This window comes from Poecile atricapillus, chromosome 16 (assembly GCF_030490865.1).
Source record: "Poecile atricapillus isolate bPoeAtr1 chromosome 16, bPoeAtr1.hap1, whole genome shotgun sequence".
NCBI lineage: Eukaryota > Metazoa > Chordata > Aves > Passeriformes > Paridae > Poecile > Poecile atricapillus.
The window spans coordinates 4,841,536-4,867,670 of NC_081264.1; the positions used below are offsets into that span (position 1 = coordinate 4,841,536).

Genomic DNA, 26,135 nt, shown 5'->3' on the forward strand with positions numbered 1-26,135 from the left:
GTGCTGCTCAAATCCCGCCCAACTGCCTGAAAACCAATGCCTCACCCCCTTAAGCACAAAGCCAGCTTGGCAGGGCAGGAATTGCTCCCCACGAGCCCCCGTGGCTCTCCCTGGCAGTGCTCAGAGAGGCTCAGCTGCTCCTCATCCCCTGATGCTCAAAAATGCCCCATTTTTAAGCATCCTTTCCAGCACATCCATTGCCCCATGGGCTGGGAGCTCTGTGTGTGCTGTTCTCTCCTGAGCAGCCCAGGGCAGGTGTGGGCTGGGTGGGCAGGCATGGACTGGGTGGGCAGATGCAGCCTGAGCAGCTGAAGGAGCAGAGCCAGCCCAGCTGTTCCTGGCCGGCAGACGGCTCAGCAGATTGCAGCAGAAGATCCCTGATGGCAGCAGGCAGGAGCATCCATCCAGTTTGTGCTTTGCTGCTGTGCCAAATCTCCCTCCTGTCCCTCTCAGGCTTTTCCTTCCACTTCTCTGTGTTTCCTGCTACAGCACACAACCAGTTCCCAAGCGCCCAGGCAGGATCCAGGCAGATGTCCCCAGGGAGCAGCGCAGGCTGGAGCTGCTCCTGGTGCTCCAAGGCTTCCTCTCCTGGGAATTGCAGAGGGAACCCAGATCTGCTGAGGGCACAGAAGGGACAGGCAGAGCAGCATCTCCCAGAGGGGCCACTTGGCTCAGCTGAGCAGGGATCCCAGAGCACACAACCCTCACCCCTCCTGCCTTCTCTCACCCTGCGATGCCTCCCTGATGTTCTCCCTCACGATGTTCCCTGTGCTCCCTCCAAAACAAGAGCAGCTTGTCCATCACCCAGTGGAAGTGTGCAGGGAAGTGACCAGGGAAGCAGCACCTTACCTTGTGCCATCTTCCACATGGATGTCACTGAAGCAGGAGGTCACCAGGGTGGCTCCAGCTCAGGTTTCCCATGGAGTTTTCACTCCTACACTGCCAACAGGCTCCTGACAGTCCTTCCATGCCCAGGATGGGAGCAGTGCCAAATGACTCTGCTCCTGCTGAAACACCTCCTCAGCTGCCAGGGCTGGCAGACGGGTGGCATCTTTGCCCAGCCACCCCTGAGCAAGCAGCTGGCTCATCTCTGGAGTCCTCTGAACTTCCCAGAAATGTCTGCAGAGCAGCCCTGGGATGGCAGAACGACCTTGGGAACTGTCTGTGCTGGACTGGGACCAGAAGCTGTGGCAGTGGTGACCTTCCCGTGCCCAGCTCTGACACTGAAATGAGCCTGCTCAGCACCTCCCCACGTTCATGTCTCTGCTCACCATCTCTTGGTGACAGCAGTCACCCATCTATCCATCAGAAAGCTTCCAAGCAGCTGCTCTGCAGGAATGATCAGACCAACAGGCTCTGTTCAACCCCAGCACTGCAGGAACCACCCTTGGCACGGAGCTAAACAGGGAACAGCTCCCACAACCCAGCCCATCACACCAGGAAGCACAGACATGACAACAATGTGACTCTGGCTGCTGACACAGTGCTGGGATGAGCCTTGGAGACTCCTTTATTTCCACAGTCACACTGAGGGGTGTGTCTGCAGCAGCAGCAAACCCAGCCAAACACAGGTATCCATCCCTCAGCCTGAGCAGCCACGGGCTCCCCTGGCCACCAATGACTGGGGACACTCTCAGAGCAGAAAGGGAGCAGCTGCTGAGGGCATACAAAACCTCTTTGGTCCCATCACCTAAGAAGCAACTTTGGGGTCTGCAGAGTGTGGGCAAATGGAGCAGAAGAGCAGTGAAGCGAGGTCCTGCAGCAGGAGGGAGGGAGCACAAGGAGGGCAGGGCTGGGCTGGGCCATCACTGACCAGGGAGGTGTGGAGGGACAGGGACGTCCCTCCAGAGCCACCTACGGTGTGAAAACCTCCAGGGAACACCTAAAGGGGGACTTGCAACTCTTGTTCTGCTCCTGGGTGAGAACAGGCAGGCACTGCTAACCAAGGTAAGGCACTAGGATCATTCCCATGGATTAAGGGATATAAATAAAGGCAAAGTCTGACCAGGGCAAGTGCAGGCACAGTGGCTGACTGACATCTCTGAAAGCCAGCACTGCTCAGGGGCTGTGTAACTCAGAGCAAGGTGAGGATTTACCTCAGATCAAGGCACGTGGGGAGTCTGCAGAGCACCAAGAGCATCCCTGTAAAGTCCATGTAAACCCCAAAACGCTGCATTCTGCCCTCAGTCTTTGGTAAATGCTGTCAGTGACACCTGCACTGGCCCAAAACGTGCTGTAGGACAGGGCAAGGAGTGTCCCTTCCTCTGGGCCAGGCAGGCTGGAGACCCTACAGAGGCAGGGCAGGGCCTCCTGCCTCTGTTGGCATGAACAGCTGAGATTATCCTTACTGGAGATAAACATTTCACAGGGCTGAGCTGTTGTCCGAGCACAGCAGCTCACAGCAGGTTCACCCCATGCTTCAGCAGCTTCTGCTTGGCCTTGCTGGGCAGGCTGAAGGCGCTGTCGTGCGGGTTGGGGACGCCTGAGTTGCGGAGAGGAGCTCCCAGCTGCTGGAAGTAGGTCTCCTGGACAGGATTCCGGCAGGCGTACACGGCTGTGGAGGCATTCCTGGAGGGGCAGGAAAAGGAAACTTGACAGCTTTGGGCAAGATTCATAGCTGGGCACTGGGCTCCCAAGTTTTGAGAGGGACTTTCAGGTGTCTCAGCACAGGAACATGGAGCTGAACAAGCAGCAAAACCCTGAAGGCTACAGGGAACCAGAACCTCCTTCTAAAGGGTCCTGGCATCCTTAAAAGGGAAAGTGGGATATCACAGAATCATTTAGTTTGGGAAGAGACCTCCAAGACCATCGAGTCCAACCTGTGACTGAGTCCAACTTGGTGCTCTGGCCTGGGTGACACGGTGGGGATTGGTCACAGGTTGGACATGATGGTCTGGGAGAGCTTTTCCAAAATTAATGATTCTGGGATTCTGTGTGTGGCCACGCTTCAAAGATTCCCCTTGCTGCCAGCCCACCATGAGCCTGGAACACTCCTCGTGGCTGACATTCCTCCTCTCCCACTGCTCTGGCCACAATCAAATCCCAGCACAGCACCTCGCAGCAGGAACCATGTGTTCAGTCACAGGTGTGATGAAGCTCAGAAAAGAGTCAGATTCAGTCACCACCAAAGCCGTGATTAAAAAGTTTAATTAAGACTAAGAATCCCCCCTCCTGGAGTATTCCCTGCAGGAGGGCTGGCAGGGAGCAAAGCCAAGGACCCTGGATTCCTCCTCGAAGGAGGAAAGCAGCAACTGCTATGTTTGCTGACACCCTTCTGTGACAACTCTCCATAAAAGAAAGCAATTTTAGTCATCTTGTTACTCAGGCTGATTCACACATGGAGTTGCTTTTTTCGGGGTAACAGGGAACACGCCAGCTTAGCCAGTCAGTTTAGGATTGGATTTAAGGAGCCAGCGAAGCTCATGCTAAACAAGGAGTCCTCCAGCACTGAAGTGTGTGATTCACATTCCCTTGGCAAGCGGTGCCAGAGCAGCAAAACTCTGTAATTCCCAGGAGAATCTTTATTTCATCATGTTTTGGACAAACAAGCAGGAACAGGTGGGTGGGATCTGTGCACTCCCAGCTGAGTTAAGGAAAGGGGTGTTCACTTCAGCCCTGGCCTGGGGAAGGGCTCTGGATGTCAGGAAAGGCTCTGGATTTTGGGAAAGGCCCTGGCTGTGATAAGAGACCATCCTGCCTGGTGCATCACAACTGAGTTTGCCATGCACATCGTAGTGTGTTTCCAACCCAACGAGCCGTGCAAGAAAACAATATCTAGGTTGCCAATTCTGGGCGCCTTTGGCTCCCTGCCGAGACACAAATTTATTAGGAACAGCTAAATTTAAAACTGCGTCTTAGAACCTCATGGTGCCAGGAACTGGCAATTGTGTGAGTGCTGCATCTTAATCCAAGCCATGGCACCACTGAGCTGTGCCCTCAGTCCACCCTCCTGGTGCCACTGCAGCCTCTCAACATCGAGGCAGAGCACGAAGGAACCCACAAGTGAAAGCAAATTTAGGGAATAAAGCCAGGTGACTGGTCCTTGGGTGTGGTCACAACCTGTGTCGAAACCCAGGCAGCCTTGGAAAGGGGTTCTGCCCTCCTGTGACCACCTCTGAGCCTGAGACAGGAGGGTTGTGGGTACCCCTTACCTGATGATCACTTCTGAGGCCGTGGGGAGCTGGCTGAAGTCAGAGTGGATGAGTGTGGCTGCCCTCAGGAAGTGCCGGTCCAGGGGCCCGGGGGTGTGGGGCAAGTTGGCTGCACGAGAGGAGAAAGGGGGTGTTAAAAACCCACTCTGCACTGTGCCCCCTTTCACTGAGCAGGAAAAGGCTCTGGAGCTGCACAACAGGCTGGGGACACCCTCAATCCCAAGAGACAAAGAAATGTTCCCATCAACCCCATTCTGCTCATTGTTCCCTCCCAGAAGACGAAGGCTCACCCGTGAGGACGTTCTGGACACGGTCATAGTGTGTGAAGGTGTAGTTTGTCCTGGCTGAGGCCGAGGAGTCCTTGGGCAGAGTCTCCCTCAGGTGAACCTCGAGGCCATTCAGGGAGGCCAGGCTGCTGTGGTACTGCAGGCAGAGGGAAAGGCAAAGCTCAGAGCCTCACCTGGGCCTGGTGAGGTGCTGGAGGGAGTTCAGATGACAGAAGGAGTGGACCCTTCCTTGCTCTGCTGTGCAGCTTCCCATGTAGAATGCCTGGGAAACTCGGGCACAGAGGGAAGCAGACAAGTCACAGAGCTCCCAAGGTCAGGCTGGATGGGGCTCTGAGCAACCTGGGCCAGTGGGAGCTGTCCCTGCCTGGAACCAGATGGGCTTTAAGGTCCCTCCCAACCCAAACCAGTCTGGGATTCTACGACTCAGAAAAGGGCCCTTCAACCTGAAAATCAGCCATTAAGCCACCTGATGCCACTAATTACAGGAAAATGCGAGGCCCCATTAATTTACTATCAACCATTACTCTCCAGGGCTCATTTCACATGATTTACATCCCCAGCCAGGGACATTCCTTTGCTTACACCAGGCAGTACAAACACACAACAATGCACTAAATGAATGCCAAGCTGCTGTTCTGCAGTAGCCCAGAGGCCCTGATCATGCTGAGGCTCCCTGGGCACAGGCAGGGCACAGGCAGGGGTTCTCCACCACTCCTGGGAAGATTAACTCCATAATCCTCATCCTGCCAGTGTGCTTTCCCCTACTGGGGAGAGGATCAAGCCTTTGTTCAGCAGGACGGCAGTGCCTGGCCTACCCTTGACCCCTGTCACGCCACAGATTTTCCTTTCTGTGCAGTGAAATGGAGGGATAAGACCTAAAGAGCAGCAGGAGGCGAGGCCAAGAGCCTCCCACTCCACAGGGAAAGTCTGGGATGGAACCCGCCCTCCCAGAGGTTCACAGCTGCACAAGTAGCATATTTTACCCTTCTTTGGTGTCATTTGGGGGCCTCAAAGCATTCAAAAAACCATTAATTATAACTCAGCTTTGACATCCCTGAGAGCTGAGGGTCATTTTTAACCTATAGATAAACAAAGGGACAGACAAGCTGAGGTTGTGCCTCAAATCCACCAGCAGCAGAGCCCAGCTGCACCTCCTGGGACAACGGGACATGCAGGGCACCTCTCCTAAGGGATAACAACCTGCACCCACGGGAGGGAGCAGCAGAAGAGCCCAGTCACAGATGAAATCCAAGCTGTGTGACAGTGCAGTTTTAGTGAGGTCCAAGACAAGGGTATGTGAGATGGAAGCGGGATGTTTGGGGAAAGAGGAACGTGAATGGATTGAGAGCTTGTCAGCCCCAGGGCAAGACATCAAGGAAAATGGACTGTGCAATCCCTGTGCAACAGGGATTCTCTGGTGTGACAATTCCCACCTGCCTGTGTCCCCCCTGCTGTTCCAGACAAGCAGAAAGGGGACAAAGTGCCACATCTGGTGCAAAGGGCCCTGGCTACACCTCTGGGTTCAGCTGATCTGGCAGCAATCCCAACCCAGGCACATCAGCCCTGCTGTGCAGAGCAGTCATTCCCCAGCTCCCAGGGCCCCAGGCGTCCCACAGCTCCGAGGGGAAGGAGCAACCTTGAGGCTCTGCATTAGTCTGAGCTTCCCTCCACCTTCCAGTCTGGCTGGGTAAGGAAATTAGGTTGTTCCTATGGCAACTGGCATATCAAACAGGGCTCTGCAGCTTTGACTCAGCTCCTGGTAGGGAGGCAGAGGCCAGGCAGCAGCTCTGCAGCTGATGCTTCCCAGGAAAGACAGGGGTCCGGCACATCCTGCCCCTGCAGCCCCATTAGCTCTGCTCACAGGGCATCCTGGGCACCCAAATCCCACCACAGGGAAATTTGGGATTACTCTGGTGTTACCCAGGTGCAGCACCCACAAGGCATCCCTCTCCCCAGCCCCAGGGAGCAGCCTGGAGGCTCCCACAGCCAAGGGAACCTCTCTGGGCCCTGCTGCCAGCCACGTCTGCACTGCTCCCCAAGGGAGAGGCGATGATGCTTAGGGTGGGGGTTTAACAGAACCAACCTCGCTTCCCCAAAAGTGCCAAAGCAATGGGGATCCCCAGCGAATCCCAGCTCCAGCGCAGGCCCCTGGCAGCCCGTGGCTGTCTGTCACACCCACACGCTTTGCTCCGGTGCCGGCACTGCCAGACACCAGCAGCACCGGGAGCTGCCTGCGAGACGCGGCTGTCCCTGCTCCGACAGCTCCCACGCAGCCGCGGCTGCCGAGCCCGGCACAGCTCGGAGCAGGTGATGGAGGCACGGGGAGCACCGTTCAATGCTCCCTCCTCAGCTGTGACCCTGCTGCAGTGGGGCAGAGCTTTCCCACTCACCACATCCTCCACGGCGCTGCGGTCCCGGCGCAGCTGCTCCTCGGCCAGCAGCGACAGCACCAGCCCCTGGATGCAGTGAACGTAGAGGCACAGCTGGGCTGGCTCACCCCCTCTGCCACCCAGCCTGTCCCAGCTGCCCTCCCCGCTGCTGGGACATGGCCTGTCCCCTGCAGGGTCACTGGGCAGAGCCTCCTGAGCCCCTGGGACCAGCAGCTGCCTCCTGCTCTGGAGCTGCGCATGTCCAGTGGGGCCTGGACAGTCCAAGCCCCACGCGTGGCCACCAGCTGTGCTGCCACTTCCTCCAGACACACGGTCCTGGCTCACAGTCCATGGCTTGTCCTGCTCACTGGATTTTCTTCTGCTCAGCTCCTGGGCAGGAAAGGGAACAGCTGGACTGTGGCTGACTGAAAGGGAATTTTGGGAAGCGCAGTGACCGACATCAGAATCCACAGGGGATTCCCCCTTGTCCTGGCTCTCCTGCTCCCAGGTGTAAGGGCTGGGAAAGGAAAAGCCTTCCAGGTATGGACCTCTAGTCCAAGCACATTCGGTCTGGAGTGAGGAAGGGCTTGGGAGCTGCTCTGTGTTGCTCTCTGAGGGGAAGGATGTTTTCCCGCTGAGCTCTGAGCTTTCACTGCCTGCTCCACTCAGGTTTGCAGCTGGAGAATTCCTTGTGCTGGCTCCCATTCCAGAGAAGTCCATCAGAGGACTTGCAGAGCTGCCCAACTGCACAGCATCTCCTGGGACAGGTGTGCCTGAAGCATCCTCAGGGGACTCCTGCACAGAGATTCCATCCAGGGCTTGGTTTTCATGAGCTCCTGTTGATTCCGGAACTGCCTGGGAGCAGAGAGCGCTCTCCTCTCCTCTGGGGCCTGCTGGGGACATGGGTGACCTAGTGGGAGATGACAAATGGATTAAACACTGAGCAGGATCTGTGTGGAGCTATCCCACAGCTGATAACCCCACCGGCTCCTGGCACTGATCAATGGCTGATCCATCCCCTGCGACAAAGAGACCTGGGAAAAGGATGGGCCGAGGTCTAACACAGCTGAAATCCTGGGAATCTGACACTGCAGGCTCCTGGGAATGCCCCTCCCTTGTCCACAGAGCAGTGCTGTGAGCTGAGGGACAACAGATCACAGCTGGTGTGGGGAAGCAGCTCTGCCCCAGGCTGCTCACAGCAGGGATATGGACACGGGAATTCTGCCCAGCCTGAGGAGCCTCGGGCAGCTCCAAAGGCAGTGACAGAGCCTGAGTGAGTTCCAGGGAAAACAGTGACAATGGCAACAGGGACACTGTGCCTCGTGTGAGCTCCTGCTGCAAATCCTGCCCCTGGGTCAGGCTGCTGTCCCACCTGGCCATCCACTCCACTGGGAAGTCCCGGAGCACGGAGACCTCCTCTCCTGTCAGGAACACCGGGATGATTCGGACGCCCGGCGGCAGCAGAGACTCTGCAAGAGCAGGGGAGGGGTGAGGCTTCAGTGAACATGTCCCAGCTTCAAAAACAGAAACCAAACCTCATCAGGGCAGCCTTTTCCTACTCTCCCAGCATTTTCCCATCCTGCTCATACCCTTCATGCCTGACAGTCACATTTCCCCTCAGTGTTTCCATCCTGGCAGATCATCTCCACACTGATGCTGAGAGGGGATGGCTGGAGGTTTGGACTGCAAGCACCAGCCATCTGTTGTCAGGGCCTGGCAGTGGCCAAGTGGCCACATGGGGAGCTGGAATTAAGGCAGGCATGCTTGGGAATCTACAGAACTGGAATAAAACCCAAAAGAGCAAACCCAGCAGAAGGAGCTGGTTCTGATCACACAGCACAGGCTGGCTGGTGGCAGCAACACCCTCTGGGATAGTTTGGAGATACTCCAGCACCCAGCACAGCTTGGATGTGAATCCCAGAGAACCAGCTCGTGCTCCCATGCAGGGAAGGCAGCCCATAGGATGCAGCTGGATGCTCACCAGATTCCTGTGGCTCCTCAACTCTGGGCTCACTCTGCAACAAAAGCCAAGAATCAGCTCTGTGGATGGATAAGGACACCTCTGTCACCCTCCCAGTCCCACAAGGCTGCAGCAGACCCTGCACCACCCCCCCAGCAAGTGCTGGCTCTGTTTGGTGCTGGGAAGGGTTTTGGTCCTTAAGGAGCTCTCAAAGCCAAGGGGAGCTTCCCAAGAACCAAAATACACCTATAAGTCAGGACAGAGCCCAGATTTATCATCACCACCTGCTCAGGGCACAGAAACTCCCTTCATTCAAGCAGAAGAACAGCAAAGGTTGCCTTCATATCTGCATACTGACAGCTTTTTTATAGAAGATCTTGATCACATAAAACTTTTGACAAGTTTTAAAGCAAATGAGAACTGCTGTTTGTCCCCTTCAGACACTCATTTGGTGGACTTCCCAGTAAATACCATAACGTGTAAAAAGCCAGTCAAAACATCACATAGGTGAGATCTCACATATTCAATAAGTTAAAAGACTGAAAAAAACCAAAAACCTAATGATTCCTAGTGCAGAAGTCTTGGAACCTTTTTCAATCATAACTAATAAAAGCTTTAAGCATCAGCACCAGTATTTGTCCTTCCCCATGGTGACATGATCCAGATGTGTGTGGCAAGAGCTCCCACACCACATCCTTGCAGGGATCTGCTTGCAGGGAAGGTGTTCAGCAGCATACCTGGCCTGGGGACTCGCTGCCCTGCAGGAGGACTTTGGCAGTGAGTGGAGGTGGCAGCTGGGTGCTCACAATCCTGAAAGGACAAAGCAAAGTCACACAAGCACAGAATGGCTTGGCTTGAGAGGGAACTTACAGGTCATTAGTTCAGAGAACTCTGATGATGTTTGGTGACAAAGTACCTCTACCAGACAGACCAGAGACACAAGGTGACACACCCTGGTGCAGCACAAGGCTCCCAAGTCCCTCCTCGAGTCAAATGTCCAGGTTCCTGCACTCTCAGGTGCTGCAGTGACTCACTCCAGTGTCCTGCCTGCAGCTATGAGGTCACTCCCTGGCAGATGCTCTCCCTGTGGCACATTTCCAGTGCTCGTAAAAGGTGTCACTGGAACAGTTCATGCCAAAGAAAAATGGCACTTGAGTGCTACTGCCAAGGAATTCTCGGAATTCCCCACCTCCTGTCTTTCAAGGCCACCTTGGAGGCTTTCCTTGAAGTCTTTCAGTCATCTTTGATTGAAAGAAACTGGAATTTCTCATGAGGAATCCTGGCTCATGCCCCTGTGCACTTCCTGTCAGTAGAGTGGTCCTGGCCAGCAGGTCAGACAAACCCAGGGACAGATGGACACACCTGCACTGAACTGCAGAGGGAACACTGCTGGGAAAGCACAACATCCACTCATCTCCCTTTTCCTTGGTGACTTCCCTCTAAAAAGCCTCAGAAATTCAGTCCTCACATCCTGCTGAGTATCAAAAGCAGCAGATTTCTACTACAACCCAAGTCTTGAACTCCTTCATGGTGATGAGCACATTGGAGAGACTGTTCACAAGGGCCTGGAGTGACAGGACAGGGCACAATGGATCCAAACTACCAGAGGACAGGGTTAGACGGGATATTAGGAAGGAACTCTTCCCTGGGAGGGTGGTGAAGCCCTGGCAGAGGCTGCCCAGAGAAGCTGTGGCTGCCCTTGGATCCCTGGAAGTGTCCAAGGCCAGGTTGGATGAAGTTTGGAGCAACCTGGACGAGTGGAAGGTGCCCCTGCCCATGGCAGGGGGTGGAACAGGATGGGATTTAAGATCCCTTCCAATCCAAGCCATTGCATGATCCCATGATTGCACAGACCACTCAGTCTCAGTGACACAGGACAGACAGGGACTGCCTGAAGCTCTGATAGTCCTGCTGATAACCAAGAGCAGCCCTTGAGCCCTTGTTCTGCTCCCTGGATGCACTCCAGGACCCAAGCCCTGGAAAGGGGTGGATTTTACCCTCCAGGGAACACCTGGAGGTTACTTACAAGCCTTTGTACTGGATGCAGCCTGCCAGGACATGGGGAGAGCGCTGGCACGTCTGCAGGATGAGAGCTGCCTTCAGCAAAAGCAGGGGATCCACCTGGACAGGGAGAGCCAGGGCAGTGAGGCCACAGAATCCTGGGAAACCTCAAAGCAGCAAATAAACAAGCACAGTGGCACTGGGGCAGGTCTAGAGGCAGAGGACAGGCTCTTACCTTGGTTTTGTCCAGATGCCAGAGAGAATTGAAAATCCTGTGGAGGTCACTGGTGTTTTTTTGGATGTGTTCAATGTACCTGTCCCACTCCCTGCTCAGCTCCTCCTGGGAAAACACCTGTGGGTGACAGAAACCCCCACACTGTCACTGCAAAGTGTCCATGCACTTGGGATGGGAGATGCAATCCACGTGGGCCAGAGCCTGTCAGGAAAAGGTCAGGAAAAGGTGGGAGACAACACTGAGGGCAAACTGCTTAGGGTGACCACCTGGGAAAGGCTCAGCAGAGCCCCACAGGACCTCGGAGCAATGGCAGGGATGACCTGCTCACTTTTCCAGGTCCCACTTCTTGGATGTGTGACCCTTGGCAGGAGGAAGGCAACACAAGGGAATATTGCAGAGCTGGGACACCTCAGGAAGGGCTTAAATCTCCCCAAAAGTCACTGTGTCCCCAGTCCCTCGTTACCAGGTCCCTCATTACTGTGTCCCCATGTCCCCAGTCCCTCGTTACCATGTCCCCATGTCCCCAGTCCCTCATTACCGTGTATGCACCACGCACGGGGCCCTGGTAGAAGGTGAAGAGGCCGATGAGCTGCTCCAGGAGCCGCCGGCAGCTCACGTCAGGCAGCTCCACAGCACAGCCCAGAACCTGCAGCAGGCACGGCAAGGGATGGAGAACGCTGCCTTGACAGAACTCGGGCATGACAAGTGAGAACAACTCTCATCACTTTCACACAAGGACAGGCAACTCTGTGCAGGCAAACAGCCCTCGGAATCACAGGCACAGGAAAAGGGAACACAAACATACCCACACAAGAGCCCTGGCACAGACAGGATAAATAAATATCAGAAATGCAGCACTTCAGACACACTCCCTTCCCACGTTAGATGACCTAACTTGATGCTTTAATAGCTAAGAACATTTTCCTGAAATGAAGTACTTGAAAATATTCAAAATAACTCATTATTTATATTATGATGCTCCATTTAGTTTTTGAGTTGCTGAAACAGAAGCAGCAGTGCCAATTAAATGGGGCTGACTGGCCTCAGCCCAGTTCCCAGGGGATGGTTTGGGGCACTTTTGTTCACAACTGCCACATGCTGCTCTTTATATACCAAATGTCTGTGGACACTGACAAAACTCTGGGGATGCTGAGGGCTAGAAGAAAAGAACAATCAGACTATCAAACAGTGACTGTGTCTTTACAAACTGCAGCACACGGAATTCTGTTATGCCCCACCCCTGGAAGCATCCAAGGCCAGGTTGGATGGGGCTTGGAGCAGCCTGGGCTAGTGGAAGGTGTTCCTGGCCATGGCAGGAGGTGGAAATGGATGAGCTTTAAGGTCCTTTCCAACCCAAACCAGTCTGGGATTTTGGGATTCTGTTTCCAGCCAGGAACATCTTAAGAAATTCCTTTGGGTGTGGGTACTGAAATGAGGTACTTGAAACTTTTCTGCAGGAAGCTGAAGCAACTGCCAAGCCACAGAAAACAGAATTTAAGTTGCCTTGCAATGAAATTTGTGCACTGCAAGGACCCTCCCCAGCTCTCCCCGGGTGTAGCCCACACCCTGAAAAATAAACCCTCTTTGTCTGGGTCCAGTCCTTCAGCCCCTGGCTGTTTTCACTCTGTGACTGCTCCAGAGCTCCTGAACTCACCCACAGAAAGTCTCCATCCACCACCACGGCGAACTTGAGCTTCCTGAGGCGGACGAGGCTGGGAGGGGCCCCGGAGATCTCGGTGAGGCAGCGAACAACCCCGGCCATCTGCCCACACAGCAGCTCCTGCTGCTCCGGGACCGTCTGCCAGGGAGCAAAGGCTTTAACTTCCCATTAAAAGAACTCAGGGAAAATAAAATAAAAATCACTGCTGTTTTCAGGTATAAGTAAAAAGTAATTATCATTTCAACTCAATTTACAGAAAGGGTTGTCAGGCATTGGCACAGGCTGCTCAGGGCAGCAGTGGAGACATCATCCCTGGAAGTGTCTAGAAAATGTGTGGCACTTGGGGACATGGTTTAGTGGTGAAGAGGGTGCTGGGTTCCTGGCTGGACTTGATTTTAAGGGTCTGTTCCAAACTTAACAACTCTGGGATTCTATAAATCAAATGCAGTAGAACAGGCAAATTCCTGGGAGAAAAATAATTGAATTCCTTTTTCCAGGCAGCACAAGGGCCTGGGGCTTATTGAGAGGGACTTTTATCCCTCATATGTGTTTATTCACACCAGGCCAGACCTGGGCTGTGCTGGCCCATTCCTCAGGGAGGGAGCAGAGTGTAACCCCACTGCTGTGCCCCCAGGCCTGGTGGAGCCCAGCCCTGCTCCATCCAGAGCTAATTGATAATTGGGATTTATTAAAAAATTTCTTCAAACTTTTGTGACTTAAATAAAACTTTAATAAAATTTAATTTTAATAAAAATTTTTGTGAAGTAAGGATTAATCCAAATCAGCTGGAAGCCCGACCCCTCGTGATCCAGAACCATCAGCATCCCTTTACAGTATTGAAATAAAGCAGACTTTACCTGGGAAGGGTAAAAATAACAGATCCCGGCTCTTGTAGGATCCCCTTCCTCCTTCACTTTTGAGCCATCATAAAGGAAAAAGTAATTCCACCTAAAAAACATTGGCAGAAATTATTGTGTGTTTGAAAACTGTTACCCTTCTCCCTCGCCTTTCTATTTCTTTGGAAGAGCAACAAAAGGTTATTGCAAATATTACTTATAAAATATTATAGTATATTACTGCAAATATACGACATGATTCTTTGCACAATCACACTGAGTTTACACCCAAAAGCAGCACCAAGAAGGTCCCTCATGACTAAATTCGACCACTTTTGTGGGTTTGAAATAGGTTCTGTAACTCCACCTCTCAGACACGTGGAAGGAGAAGTGGATTTGTGAGATATTGTACCCTCAGCACACGGGATAATTATCGAGAAGTGTTATCCATGTGCATCCCAAAGAGCTCCCGAGGAGCCGGAGACAGCGGGGTCCCTCCCAGGACGGGATCCCACTCTGCTCATCACTTCTTGAACGCGTGTTCAGCAACGCTTTCCACCCTGTCCTGTCAGCCAGCACCTCGGAACGAGCTCCGTGCGGGGCTTTCCCGGCAGGAACAGCCCAGCTCTGGGAGCAAAGCTGGGAGCAAAGCTGGGAGCAAAGCTGGCACCGAGCTGGTACCGAGCCGGCACCGAGCTGGCTCCGAGCTGGCTCCGAGCTGGTACCGAGCTGGTACCGAGCTGGTACCGAGCTGGCACCGAGCTGGCTCCGAGCTGGCACCGAGCTGGTACCGAGCTGGCACCGAGCCGGCACCGAGCCGGCTCCGAGCCGGTACCGAGCTGGCTCCGAGCTGGCACCGAGCTGGCTCCGAGCTGGTACCGAGCTGGTACCGAGCTGGTACCGAGCTGGCTCCGAGCTGGTACCGAGCTGGTACCGAGCTGGCTCCGAGCTGGCTCCGAGCTGGTACCGAGCTGGTACCGAGCTGGCACCGAGCTGGTACCGAGCTGGTACCGAGCTGGTACCGAGCTGGCTCCGAGCTGGCACCGCGGAACCCGCGCTGCTGCCGGGCCAGGAGCGGGAGGCTGGACCCGCTCCCGGACCGCCCCTCCACGGCCCTGGAGCGACCCACGGACAGGGACCGAGCCGGATCTCCGCCACGGCCGGGGACAGCAAGCGGCAAAGGGCCCGAGGTGGCTCCCGGGGCGGCGGCAGGCGTGGCGGGGAGGCGGGAGCGGGGCTCGGGGCTCACCATGGCGCGGGCCCGGGCGCGGCGGGGCGGGACATGGCTGCGGGAGGCTCGGGCCGGCTCGGGGATGCTCCGGGCGGTTCCGGGATGCTCCGGGATTCCGCCCTCCCTCCCCCCCCTCCACCCCCGCTCGCTCCCGCCGCCGGTTCCGGGCGCGCCCCCGCGCACGTGACCGCGCAGGTGACCGCGCGCATGGCGGCGGCGGAGGGCGGGTGGCGAGCGGGGCGCGCGCGGCGGCGGCGGCGGCGGGGCCGGGGCGAGGAGGAGGAGGAGGATGAGGAGGATGAAGAAGGGGAAAGCGGCCCCGGAACCGAAGCGGTGCTGCGGCGGCTGCGAGAAGCGCGGTGAGTGCCCGGCCCCGGCCCGCGTGTCCGCTGCCCGCCGAGCACTGTCGGGCCCCGCTAACGCCGCGCTCTCCCCGCAGGGACGATCTGCTGAGCTCCGGCTTCTGGGCGGCGAGCTCCGGTGAGTGCGAGCGGCGGGGACAGCGGGGACAGCGGGGACATCCATCCCCGGCACCGCCGCGCTGACCCCGCCGCCCGCAGGAGCCGTGCGGGCCCCGCTGAGCGGCCCCGCCGAGCCGCCCGCCCGCTGCGTGTGCTACGGGCTGGGCCGCTTCGGGCGCTGCCCCGCCGCTCGCTACCAGCTCGCCTTCCTGCTGCTGCTGCTGGAGGAGCTGCGGGTGAGCTCCGGCACCGGGGGGAGCAGCGGGGACAGCACCGGGCCGCTCCCCGCTCACCCCGCGCTGTCCCCGTAGGTGCCGCCCGGCCGCTGCGCCCTGTTCGACCCGGCCTTCTCGGCGCGGGAGGCGGCGGCGCTGCGAGCGCTGGGGCTGCGCCTGCTGCCGGAGAATGAGGTGAGGAGACCCCCGGGGCAGAGCCGGGAGCCGCGGGGGCCCGCGGACGGGGCTCGGCCGTGACGGGCGCGGCGGGTCCCGGGCAGGAGGGGAAGCACGGTGTCCAGGGCGCGGCCACGCTCTTCTACATGGTGCACTGCGGGAAGGCCCTGTACAACAACCTGCTGTGGAGCAACTGGAGCCCCGCCGCGCTCTCCAAGCTGGTCATCATCGGGAACAGCTTCCGAGGAATCGAGGAGAGGTCTGGACATGTTCTAATGCCTCCCACCCTGCTTTCCTCTTCTCTGTCCCACTAGCTTTATTGTTGCCGACAGGAACTTCCCTGTTTTGCGCATTTTTGTTGCCATAAAGTTTTCAGTCGTGTGCCCTCTCCCCCCTTCTCTGTCCCACCCCCATGCAGAAAACCTGTCCAAATCCACAGGAACATCGTGTCTAACGTGGACATCTTCTCTTCTTGCAGATTGCTGTCCAGAATCTTGGAGAGAGATTATTCTTACATAGCAAAGGTATGAGGCAACAGTTTAACATTATCGTTTCATGTTGACAACACATCTTTTAATGAAAAAAGAAATTAATTGCCACTGAAAAGAAGAAGGGGGTATTTTTAAAACCTTTTTCCTAGGCACTGTAATATAAAAGCTAATCACTTTAGGATTGTTGAACATCTGCAGAACATCCTGCACACAGGGGCTGAGGGTAATGTAACACCATTCTGATCCTCACTGGCTCAGCTTTGCAGGAGGGGGCTTCTGCATTGTAAATTTTTCCCCAAATGATCTTTTAGGTCTTGAAAGGAGTGGAGGAAGTGGCACTCCCCAGTCACCCCCGCTACCTGGACACTTTCAATGACACCTCCGTGCACTGGTTTCCCCTGGATAAACTGCAGGAGCTCTCCTCTGAGGTCTGGGATTTCGTGGAGGAGCCGATGTACCAAGATTGTGAGGACCTGGAGATCATCAGGAAGGGGGAGGAAGCTACTGCCAAGTCCTGACCATCCCTGTGGTGGCAGGGCTGGGATCCACAACTCTTCCCATGGAAGCTTCTGGGCAGCTGAGATGGAGCTCAAATAGCACCAGGCTCTGTCAAAAGTGGCAGCACCTGAATGCTGAGGTGATGGGACATTTTTGTATGTTATTTAATAAATAGTAAAGCTAAGCTTTGACTTATACTTGCTGAACTACAGCAAACTAATTCCACCAAAACCTGCCTTGAGAACCATTCACGCTGCAGTGACTGCTCTTTGATTCCCTCCACTTCCACAACAATTCAAGGCCTTTGCATGTCCTACACACATTTCAAAGCATCAGGAAGGGGAAATTATCTGAGTGGTTTGTAGTGGGAGGTGTTGGGATCTGGTTCCCAGTGCAGGCTTGGAAAAAGCTCCCAGCTCTGACTGCTGCTGAAATCAGCTCTTGATTAGTCCTGAGAACAACCAGGTCAGCTCCCTCCAGGAAAAAAAGCGTTAGGATTCCTTCCCTCACCTCTGCGCTCTTAACCACTGCAGTCCCACAGCAGAGAGAGTTTGGACAGGTCCTGGATGTGTGCAGCAAAGAGGAGCCCACTGTGTGAGGGATATTGTGGGGACAGTAACTCACTGCCAGCACAGCACACAGCACAAGCTGTGACATCTGTCACTAGAGACTCGCGGGACTCAGCTAGGCCAGCCCTCACTCTGCTCTTGGAGCAGAGAATGTGATCCCTCCTAACCTGCTGGTAAACCTCTGTCCCAGGTGGCAATTACAAGTGTCAGCACTGCTTGTTCTCCCTTAGCCTGGGTTCCCAGGTCGGGAAGTCTCCATCCTCTTGCCACTGCCTGAACAGTTTTTCCAATAAAAACCATCCTGGCATCCAGCTCCTGTCACTATTTACAAACCTGGAACTTATTTATTCTAAGGGTTACCTAGAGGCTGTTCCTGGGTGGTGACTGAGTCTCCAGTGGGGCCTCACTTGGCCATGTCAGTGAGGCTCTGCAGCGAGGTGGGCACCCAGGTGCTCTCCCCTGGCACAGAGACTTCACTTGGCCATGTCAGTGAGGCTCTGCAGCGAGGTGGGCACCCAGGTGGTCTCCCCTGGCACAGAGGCCTCACTTGGCCATGTCAATGAGGCTCTGCAGCGAGGTGGGCACCCAGGTGCTCTCCCCTGGCACAGAGGCCTCACTTGGCCATGTCAATAAGGCTCTGCAGCGAGGTGGGCACCCAGGTCTTCTCCCCTTGCACGAACACCACGCCCCTGTCGATGTAGATGACGATCCTGCCGAAGGTGTAGAGCTGCTTGCCCTCGTGCCGCTTCCCGATGACGGGCATGAAGACGATGTTGTGCTCCTCGGCCTTGGTCTGGATGAGGTCCTTGAAGTTCATGGGCACGGAGCCGGCGGCGGCGCCGATGCCGCGCTGGGCCATGTTCTCGGCCTCGCGCCGCTCCTGCATGGCCTCGTACTGGAAGTCCTTGCGGCGCTCCGTGTGCGTCAGGTACGCGATGTTCTCCCGGGCGCCCGGCTGCATGTACCCACCTGGGGGAGAGAATGGGGAGAACATGGTCCTCAGGTGTTCCCAGAGGGAAGCAGCTCCATCTGGGAAGTCAAACAAGACATTAGGAGTGTGGGGTTCAAGTTGGGGCCCAGAAGGGGAGTTCTCAGTTTTGGAAAGAGGGCGAATTTCAGGTGTTACTCCCTTCTCTTTTATACAATGTAACTTCCAGTGAATTCCCAACAATCACTTTTAGGTCTTAGGGAGAGTCATGTGGAAGGGAACTGCTGTAAAGATAAGGAAAAGAACCTGTATCTCACCATAAAGAAAAAAATACCCAATAATGACAGCTTTAGAAGTCAAGCCCTAAAGGATGATGTCTGACTGACAGGGTAAGGCTGGAAGAGGATGGCTCAGCAAGCCACCAAAAATCTGTTTCTGCTTCAGTGCAGTCCAGAACTACTGAGCAGCACCTCAGAGGTGTTCTTTCAGGACACAGCAAGGCAGAGCCCACTGAGTTTCACTGCTCATGGGAGCTGCTGCCATGCTGCCAGCAGGGCCATGCTCCAATCAGCCCCCCAGGAGCCACACTGACTGTGCTGGCAGCCCAGAGCAGCACAGCCACCCCCATGAGCCACCTACCCACGCTGGAAGACACAGCTCGGTTCATGATGTCAAGGGCTTCATTGAACTTGTCTTTGATGGAGGGATGTGCCAGCACCTGGTCTGAGAACATGGACTTCCAGCCCAGGTACCACTTGGTGATCTCTTCGTAGTTGGGGCTGTTGCTGAGCCAAGAGCAGAGCACCTGCAGAGCAAGGGACAGGTCAAAGGCAGCACAGGGATGTTTGTGCAGCAGAGGCCTCTCTGCCACAGAATCTCAGTCATTTAACATGGAAAAGACTCCAAGAGTATTGAGTCCAATGTGTGGCAAATCAGCCCCTTATCAACTAGCCCAGAGCACTGAGTGCCACAGCCAGGCCTTGCTTGGACACCTCCAAGGATGGGGACTCCATCACCTCCCTGGGTAGCCCCTTCCAGTGCCTGACCACCCTTTCCATGAGGAAATTCCTTCTGATGTCCTGCCTGAATCTCTCCTGGCATAATTTACCACTTGGTTTATTACCGAGCATCAGTGAAAGGAGGAACTATTCCAATGACTACTGAGCTGTGAGTGGGAACCAGCCCAGTTCAGCACCAGCACTGCAATTCCTGGGCAGGAATCACTAAAACACTTCCCAGTTAATCAAACCTCCTTCCTCAGCTCTCAGTGTCTCACCTGCAGCCACTTTGGGAAGAAGTGTTTCTCCAGCAGCCCAACGAGGCTGGAGACAGAAATCATCCCCTCCCAGTCGATCACCCAGTAAAAGGCATCCATGTGCTGCTGGTGAGGGTTGATGATGAGCTCATTCAGACACATTCCTGGGAAAGGAGAGGACAGTTAGAAAAGAGTCTCACTCAGTGCCCTGACCTCTTTCACTACCAGTACACGGAACTTGAGCAGCACCTTTTTGTTATCCTAAGGGACAGCAAGGATCTTTGGTTGATCCTGCCATAAAATGGTGCATTTCCACTTCCAGTGGTTACAAACTGCTGCCAGAACTGAGAAACTAAAAACACTCGACTATTTTTTAACCTTGGAGCCAGTCTGCATTACAAAACTCAAGGTGAAACATTAGAACAGACCAATTCAGGAGTAACAGAGAGACATCTCACAGCTTGGTCCTATCTGACAGCTCTCAGATATTCCTACCAGCTGGAGATGGATGATTTATAAAAAATAAGACAGAAAATCTAGAGAATAACCAAAGTAATTCCTCATATTTCTCTAATCTTTCTGCCTCTACACAGGACTGGGAGCAGAAAATCAGGGGCAAAGTGGTCTAACCTCACTAACAACAATCTCTGATGTAACACTGGCACCCACATTAGCAAGGATCTTTCCTTGGTGTCAGGGGGAAGGTGCCACCAGCAGATTCCCAAAATCCAGCACTGTCTATTGTCTCACCGAGTTTGGGCACGATGTTCTTGACCATGAAAGCCTCCCAGGAGCCAGGAGTGAACACATCCTTCCAGGGCTGAAGGATGAGCTTGGCAGAGGAGTCGCTGGGGTGCCACTTCTGCAGGGCGTTGGCCAGCTTGTTGCGGATGGGCGAGTACAGCGGCTCCAGCCGCGCCTGCATCAGCGGCAGCCAGGGGTGGATCCACGAGTGGATCGGCACCGTGTCCGTCAGCGGATTCCAGCTCTCCACCTTGGGGCACGACAGGAAAGATTAACTGAGTCCAGCCACCAGCAGCAGGGTTTTTTTTAAGCACAAAGAGCTGTGGTGCAAGCCCCGATGCCTCAATCCATCAGCAGAGGCTGCACACTGGTGTTTGGGAGTTCCAGTTGGAATTCAAACACTGCTTCAGAGCTTTGCTCTCCCCAGCCCTCTCCTCTCACCTCCTTCTGCAGCTTGGGGAAGATGAGCTGATCCAGAATGTTATCCAGTATCCACACAGGAACAACATTCACCCAGCTATCCAAGAAATCCACCATGGATCCACAGTTCCTCGGCTGCCACCGTGCCACGATGTTTCTGACATACGGCATCCAGATCTCCCACATCAGTCTGGGAAGAAACCCCAAACAAATCAAAGTGAAGCTCAAAGCTACAACCTGGGCCTAAACAAACCAAATGGGAGCTGTTAGTTAAAGCTGCTTCCTTTCCGTAGCTGCAAACTGATTTTAACAGGCCCAGCAAGGGAATCCTTGGGAAAAGCTCCCTTGTGTCTCCCTCTTTTCCATCCCTGAGGAAGCAGCACAGGAAGATGCTGCACAAAGTAAAAATCATTTATTCTTTACCTGTGAAAAGCATCTGTTGACAGGTCCTGCCCACTGTGGGACAACAGCTGATCATTTTCCAGAAGGCTCTTCCACTTGGCTATGATCTCTGTGCCATATGTACAGTCCTGGGAATGATAATTCCATTAATTCCAGCTGGGATCTGCACAGAGCAGGCTGATGGTGTGCTGAGCACAGCCAGCCTTCTCAACTCCTCTTAGGGCAAGCCAGGAGCTTGCAGGCTTAATTCCAGAATCCCACAATTCTTGAAGTTGGAAAGAAACTCCCAGACCACTGAGCCCAACCTGTGACCTCTCCCCACCTTGTCACCAGCCCAGAGCCCCATGTGCCACATCTGTCATTTCTAAAATGACTTTTAGTAAAGTCCTGCCAGAGAAAAATCCCACCCTACAGTATTAATACACCTCCAGGGAGAAAACAGTCTGAACTTTTCCAGGTGTACAGAGATCCAGACTCAATCCCAGCCTAAATGACACTGAGAACAGACTGTGCATCTCTGATACCTGACAGAAAAATCTCTCCTGCTTTTGCTAAAAAACAACAGCTAGAGATTTGTTTTTCACCAAATTTTTCATCTCAACACTCAAAAAAGGGATTGGTTTTAACCTTACAAATTCCTAAATTTTCACCCAGCAAATGTCTGAGAATGGGGACAGTAAAGGATTTCACTTCGTCTCTTTTTCTCCAGACTGATCAGGAATTTAGAATCCCAGAATGCCAGACTGGTTTGGATTTGAAGGGACCTTAAAGCTCATCTCATTCCATCATGGGCAGGTACACCTCCCACTAGACCAGGACACTTGAGACAAGGTAACAAAGATTACTGGAGCCATCAAGTGAGGAGTGCAGGTAACTCAAACCAACACACACCTTGAGGGGATCCCAATTCTTGAAGTATTCCTTCATGAGAGGATAAACTATAGCAACTGCCAGGTCCACCCTGTCCGACATCCTGTACTCCTCGTAGTACTTGTCCTGCAGGGTCTCAAAGATCTTTGCACACTCATCCAGGGTCAGGGGGTTCTCACAGCCCGGCTGCATCCGCCTCTCACACTCCTCCACCATGTCCAGCACCTTGCTGAGGTTGCTGATGGCCTTCTCCTCGTGGGACAGCACCTCAGCCATCTTCTGGATCTCGTGGCTCAGGTTGACCACCATGTCCCTCTCGTACTGCAGCTGCCGGTCACTCTGGATGATCTCCTGCTCCGTGATGTCGATGAGCAGCTGCAGGTTGTGCTCCAGCTCGGGCAGGGCAAAGCCCTGGGGCTTGGAGTCCTTGCCCAGGGGCTGCTGGGGGCTGTCATCTGGGATGTTGTGCTTGTGGCTGATCTGGCTGTAGCTGTAATAAACCTTCTGCTCCCGGCCCGTCATGTCAATCACCTGCCAGCACACAGAACAAATTCTCTTACAAAAAAACCCCTCATTCTCAAAGAAGGAGAAAATCCCTGACTCCAAACTGGAATCTGGAGATTTCCAAGGGCCTTAATTACTCCAGGAGGCTGCTAATGTACACGATGTCTGAACGAGGGGATTGCCTCCACAATGGCCTTCTCCAGACACAAGGAGTTAGAACGAGTAAGAGACAATCTGGAAACAGAGAGAAATCTCCTCATCTCATCCCATTTCACTGAATGATTCTACAGGCAGTGATCTTGCCATTAGTTACACTATGAGTTATTGCACTTAGAACTTCTATTAATTTTACAGAGGCACTTTAATTTCAGATTCATAATCTGAGTGCCCACCAGACAAATCCCTTACTGTCCCTTTGAGGTAGCAGATGGTTCAAACAATCCCAAAAAGGACAACTGTGCTTTCAGAAGTAAATGAGTGTTAATTATGACAAACGTGAAACAATTAAACTTAAATTGCAATTAACCCCCTACACACTCTCACATTTAATCTGTCACCACATCCAGGTGACACAGAGCTATTACATGGCTCAGGGATGAATTCCATGAGGCTGCATGAGGCAGTTCCTAGGACTGGCTATACTGAGGTTTCTGGTAGCTGAAATGTGCTGGCGACACCAAAAAGCCCAAACTGTTCCTCAGGAGTCACCTCTTGGCTTATCAACCTCACCTTGACCTGGGACAGCTCCTTCTGAGGGGCTGCAAGCTGCTTGCTGATCCTGCCCTTGGCTTTCAGCTCTTCCACTGTCTTGTAGCTGTACTTGGGCTTTTTCTTGCCTCCGTTTGGGTCCTTCCGCCACTGGCTGAGCTCCTTCTGAAATTCCTGGACAGAAACAGCAGAGTTGTGGTGGCTGCTCTTTGTCACCCCCAAATCTGCCCCTTTCTACATGAAAATAACCACCAGATCAATGAGGAATTTGTACGGGAAATAACTGGCAAGTGGAAAAGCTGATGCCAAACCAGCTCAGATGCTGTGGGCCAGTCACCCACCCTATGGATTTATGAACAGGATGTTCCTGGTCTTTTTTTCATTTAAACAAAAAACAAAGACTATTTATGTGGGGGACTCTTCCCAGGAGGGATTCTAGCAAAGCTAGTGAAATAAGAGTGAGCCAGAAAAGAACATTACAGTCACAAGAAAGATGTGACTAAACAAAATCTATGTGCTCTGTGTTTGGCTTCTTTTCTAAAATGAGTCCAAACAGTTTTCTCTGACACAGAAATTAAGAAAACTGAATTTTGTACACACAGCACAGCAGGGAAACAGCAAGAACTCCAGAAATACCTCCTCAGTTTCCTCTTCTGAGTCCACCACAGGGAAGTCCTGCAAGGACTGCGGGGTCCTCTCAGAGCCGTAAGCGCCCACAGCACCTTTGCCTTTCCTCTGCTTGGCCTCGATGGGATTGATGATTCCTGGCAGGATGGGAATGGGGTCAGGAGGAGCAGTTTGTGTGCTGGGGGAGAGCAAAACAGCCAGGCTTTCCCTGCAAGTTACCAGATCAGCACCAACACCCTCCCTGGCACTGCCTCCAGCACTCTGGTACTTCCAGCATCACCAATTCCCTATAAAATCACTTTACCCCAGCACACACCAAACTGCCAAAGCACAGCCTTGTTCCCAACCACATTTCACTGCCTTTTTATTCTGCCACATAAAACAGCATCTCCTTTTCCGTGAGATGACCGCCTTTGGAATTTACTGCCTTTCTTTCTTGCTATTTTTCTCCTGTAAAATACCCAGGGGAGAAAATGACCACAGGTCAGTTTGAACACCCCTGACTCTCACCACAGGGCCTGGATCACTGGCAGGAAAACAAGGAAGAAGTTGAAGCCACCTGGGACTGGCAGTTCTTTCAGGAATCCAACCTCTCCTCCAAATCCCCAGTTAATAGTAAACCACCAAACACACTGACAGTACCTTGAGCATTCTTCCCCAGACCCCTTCCAGGGACATATCCCATCTTCTGGAGAAGCTTCTGTCCAATTCCTTTAGTGTGTCTCTCCCAGCTGCCAAAATCCACAAAGGACTTGGAGCCCCCTACGAAGCCTTTCTGGCTGGGCTTGAAATTTCCACCCTGTCAAAAACAAACACACAAAAACCTGCGGCCCTGAGGCTTCAAATAACCAATAATCCCTCAGAAGGTTCTTCCCAGATGAAATTCTGCTGTCCCCACACTGCCCAGCTCACTGGAACCTTGTCTATGCATCCAGGAAGCAACTATGGAGATTCCTGAAATTCCTCAAATGGGAAAGGAAAGTCCTGAAAAACTCTGGCTGACAACCTGACAGTTCTCAGGTTCTGCAATCAGATTTATCTGAAGCTGAATCTTTCTGGTTTTAACTGAAAATAAAGATTTGAGTTTTAATCTATAACATGCCTGGATTTGTCCACTCTGTGAAAGTAGAAAACTGAAGTCTCTGAAAGGCAGAAAATCACAGGAATTCTCTTCTTTAAACCTCCACTGACCAAAGGGAATGTTGAGAAAAACCAAAGGACTGATGCCCAAAGACACACAACCATTATATCAATGTACAGTTGTACCAATGATTTATTATTCTGATTTTTGTCTTATCAATGTATTTTTATCAAAGCAAACACTTCCCATAATGACACATGTGGGTCTCTGGTTTAATTATTTCTCCCTTTTTTAGAGCTCTATTACAATTTTGCTGCCCTCGACCACAGCCTGAGTTTCATAAATATGAAACAGAGACAGTAAACTTCCTGGAGAACTCACTGTTTTTAACTTCTTGGGCACAAACTCCTTGGGAATCTCCTCCTGCTTCACAGGCTTCTCATCATCATCTGAGTCCTCATCCGAGAGCTCCTCGGCTGCCGCCTTCCTCAGCCCAGCACTGACGAAGCTCACGGGGGCAGAGTAATCCCTGGAGCTGCAAAACCAGAGGGAATTCTGCTCCAGGACACATTCCTGCAGCAGCATGGCAGCTGCTGTGCCTTACACCCCCCAAAAACGGGATATCAAAGGAGATGTTTAATCCTGCTTTCGCCAGGCAATCCCCATCCTCCCCCCGCGCTGCAGGGAGCGAGCACAGCCAAAACCTCCACAGGTGAGGGGGTCCCGAGGGCAGCGGGATGGGCTGCTTGGGTGGGTGTTCACAGCCGGGAAAGGCCCGGGGAACGGGGATAAGCTGCAGGGAACGGGGGGAAGCTGCAGGGAACGGGGGGAAGCTACAGGGAACGGGGAGAAGCTGCAGGGAACGGGGAGAAGCTGCAGGGAACGAGGGGAAGCTCCGAGGCCGGGGCAGCTCCTGAGGTCCCAGCCCGACCCTACCGCTTCCCGCCGAAGCTGGGCCGCTCCTCGTCCGAGTCGCGCTCGGCCCACACGCCGTAGGTCGCCTCCTCCTTGGTCTGGCGGTGCCGCTGCCGGTGCGGGTTGAATTCGTTCTGCAGGTCCCAGTCCGACACCTCGAAGCTCTCCATCTCCACGCCATCGTCTCCGTCCGTGCCGTACAGGTGCGACATCGACATCGCGGCAACACCGGGATTCCCCGGCCCGCTCAGGGGCCCCCGGCCCGCTCACGAACCCCTGACCCGGGCACCGCCGGGATCCCCGGCCCGCTCACGAACTCCTGCCCCGGGCACCGCGGGGATCCCCGGCCTGCTCACGAACCCCTGACCCGGGCACCGCCGGGATCCCCAGTCCGCTCACGAACTCCTGCCCCGGGACCACCCGCTCACTCAGGGACGCCGGGACCGGCCCCGGCTGCGCCGCCAAACCGGATGCGCCCCATTCACTTCCGGTGCGCTCCCACCGCGCGCAACGCCCCCCCCCCCATAATGTCGCCAGGAG

General features: G+C 54.1%; 3 protein-coding genes across 4 annotated transcripts; 1 reads left to right on the plus strand and 2 right to left on the minus strand.

Annotated features, from left to right (window-relative positions):
* Nucleotides 1–1,266: 1,266 nt before the first annotated feature.
* On the minus strand, nt 1,267–15,083 carry HPS4 (HPS4 biogenesis of lysosomal organelles complex 3 subunit 2). Its single transcript, XM_058851554.1, has 13 exons — nt 14,749–15,083; nt 13,521–13,611; nt 12,658–12,801; nt 11,542–11,649; nt 11,004–11,120; nt 10,794–10,888; nt 9,505–9,577; nt 8,789–8,822; nt 8,180–8,276; nt 6,829–7,717; nt 4,442–4,574; nt 4,152–4,260; nt 1,267–2,568 (listed from the first exon to the last, which is right to left on the minus strand). The coding sequence occupies exons 1-13, from the start codon at nt 14,937–14,939 to the stop codon at nt 2,397–2,399; spliced, it is 2,253 nt and encodes a 750-aa protein (XP_058707537.1). The 5' UTR covers nt 14,940–15,083; the 3' UTR covers nt 1,267–2,396.
* On the plus strand, nt 14,938–16,767 carry SRRD (SRR1 domain containing). The gene is made up of 7 exons (XM_058851773.1): nt 14,938–14,957; nt 15,170–15,210; nt 15,291–15,427; nt 15,503–15,559; nt 15,607–15,842; nt 16,062–16,107; nt 16,386–16,767. The coding sequence occupies exons 1-7, from the start codon at nt 14,938–14,940 to the stop codon at nt 16,590–16,592; spliced, it is 744 nt and encodes a 247-aa protein (XP_058707756.1). The 3' UTR covers nt 16,593–16,767.
* TFIP11 (tuftelin interacting protein 11) lies at nt 16,713–26,085 on the minus strand. Of its 2 annotated transcripts, none has more exons than XM_058851553.1 (13): nt 25,928–26,085; nt 25,617–25,841; nt 25,062–25,215; nt 24,242–24,398; nt 23,609–23,736; nt 22,994–23,146; nt 21,782–22,291; nt 20,912–21,018; nt 20,510–20,678; nt 20,075–20,318; nt 19,346–19,488; nt 18,709–18,874; nt 16,713–18,110 (listed from the first exon to the last, which is right to left on the minus strand). In XM_058851553.1, the coding sequence occupies exons 2-13, from the start codon at nt 25,811–25,813 to the stop codon at nt 17,755–17,757; spliced, it is 2,484 nt and encodes an 827-aa protein (XP_058707536.1). In that variant the 5' UTR covers nt 25,814–25,841; nt 25,928–26,085; the 3' UTR covers nt 16,713–17,754. The 2 variants fall into 2 exon arrangements, with proteins under 2 accessions (XP_058707536.1, XP_058707535.1); XM_058851552.1 differs by having other exon boundaries at nt 25,617–25,911; nt 25,956–26,069.
* Between the last annotated feature and the right edge of the window lie 50 nt (nt 26,086–26,135).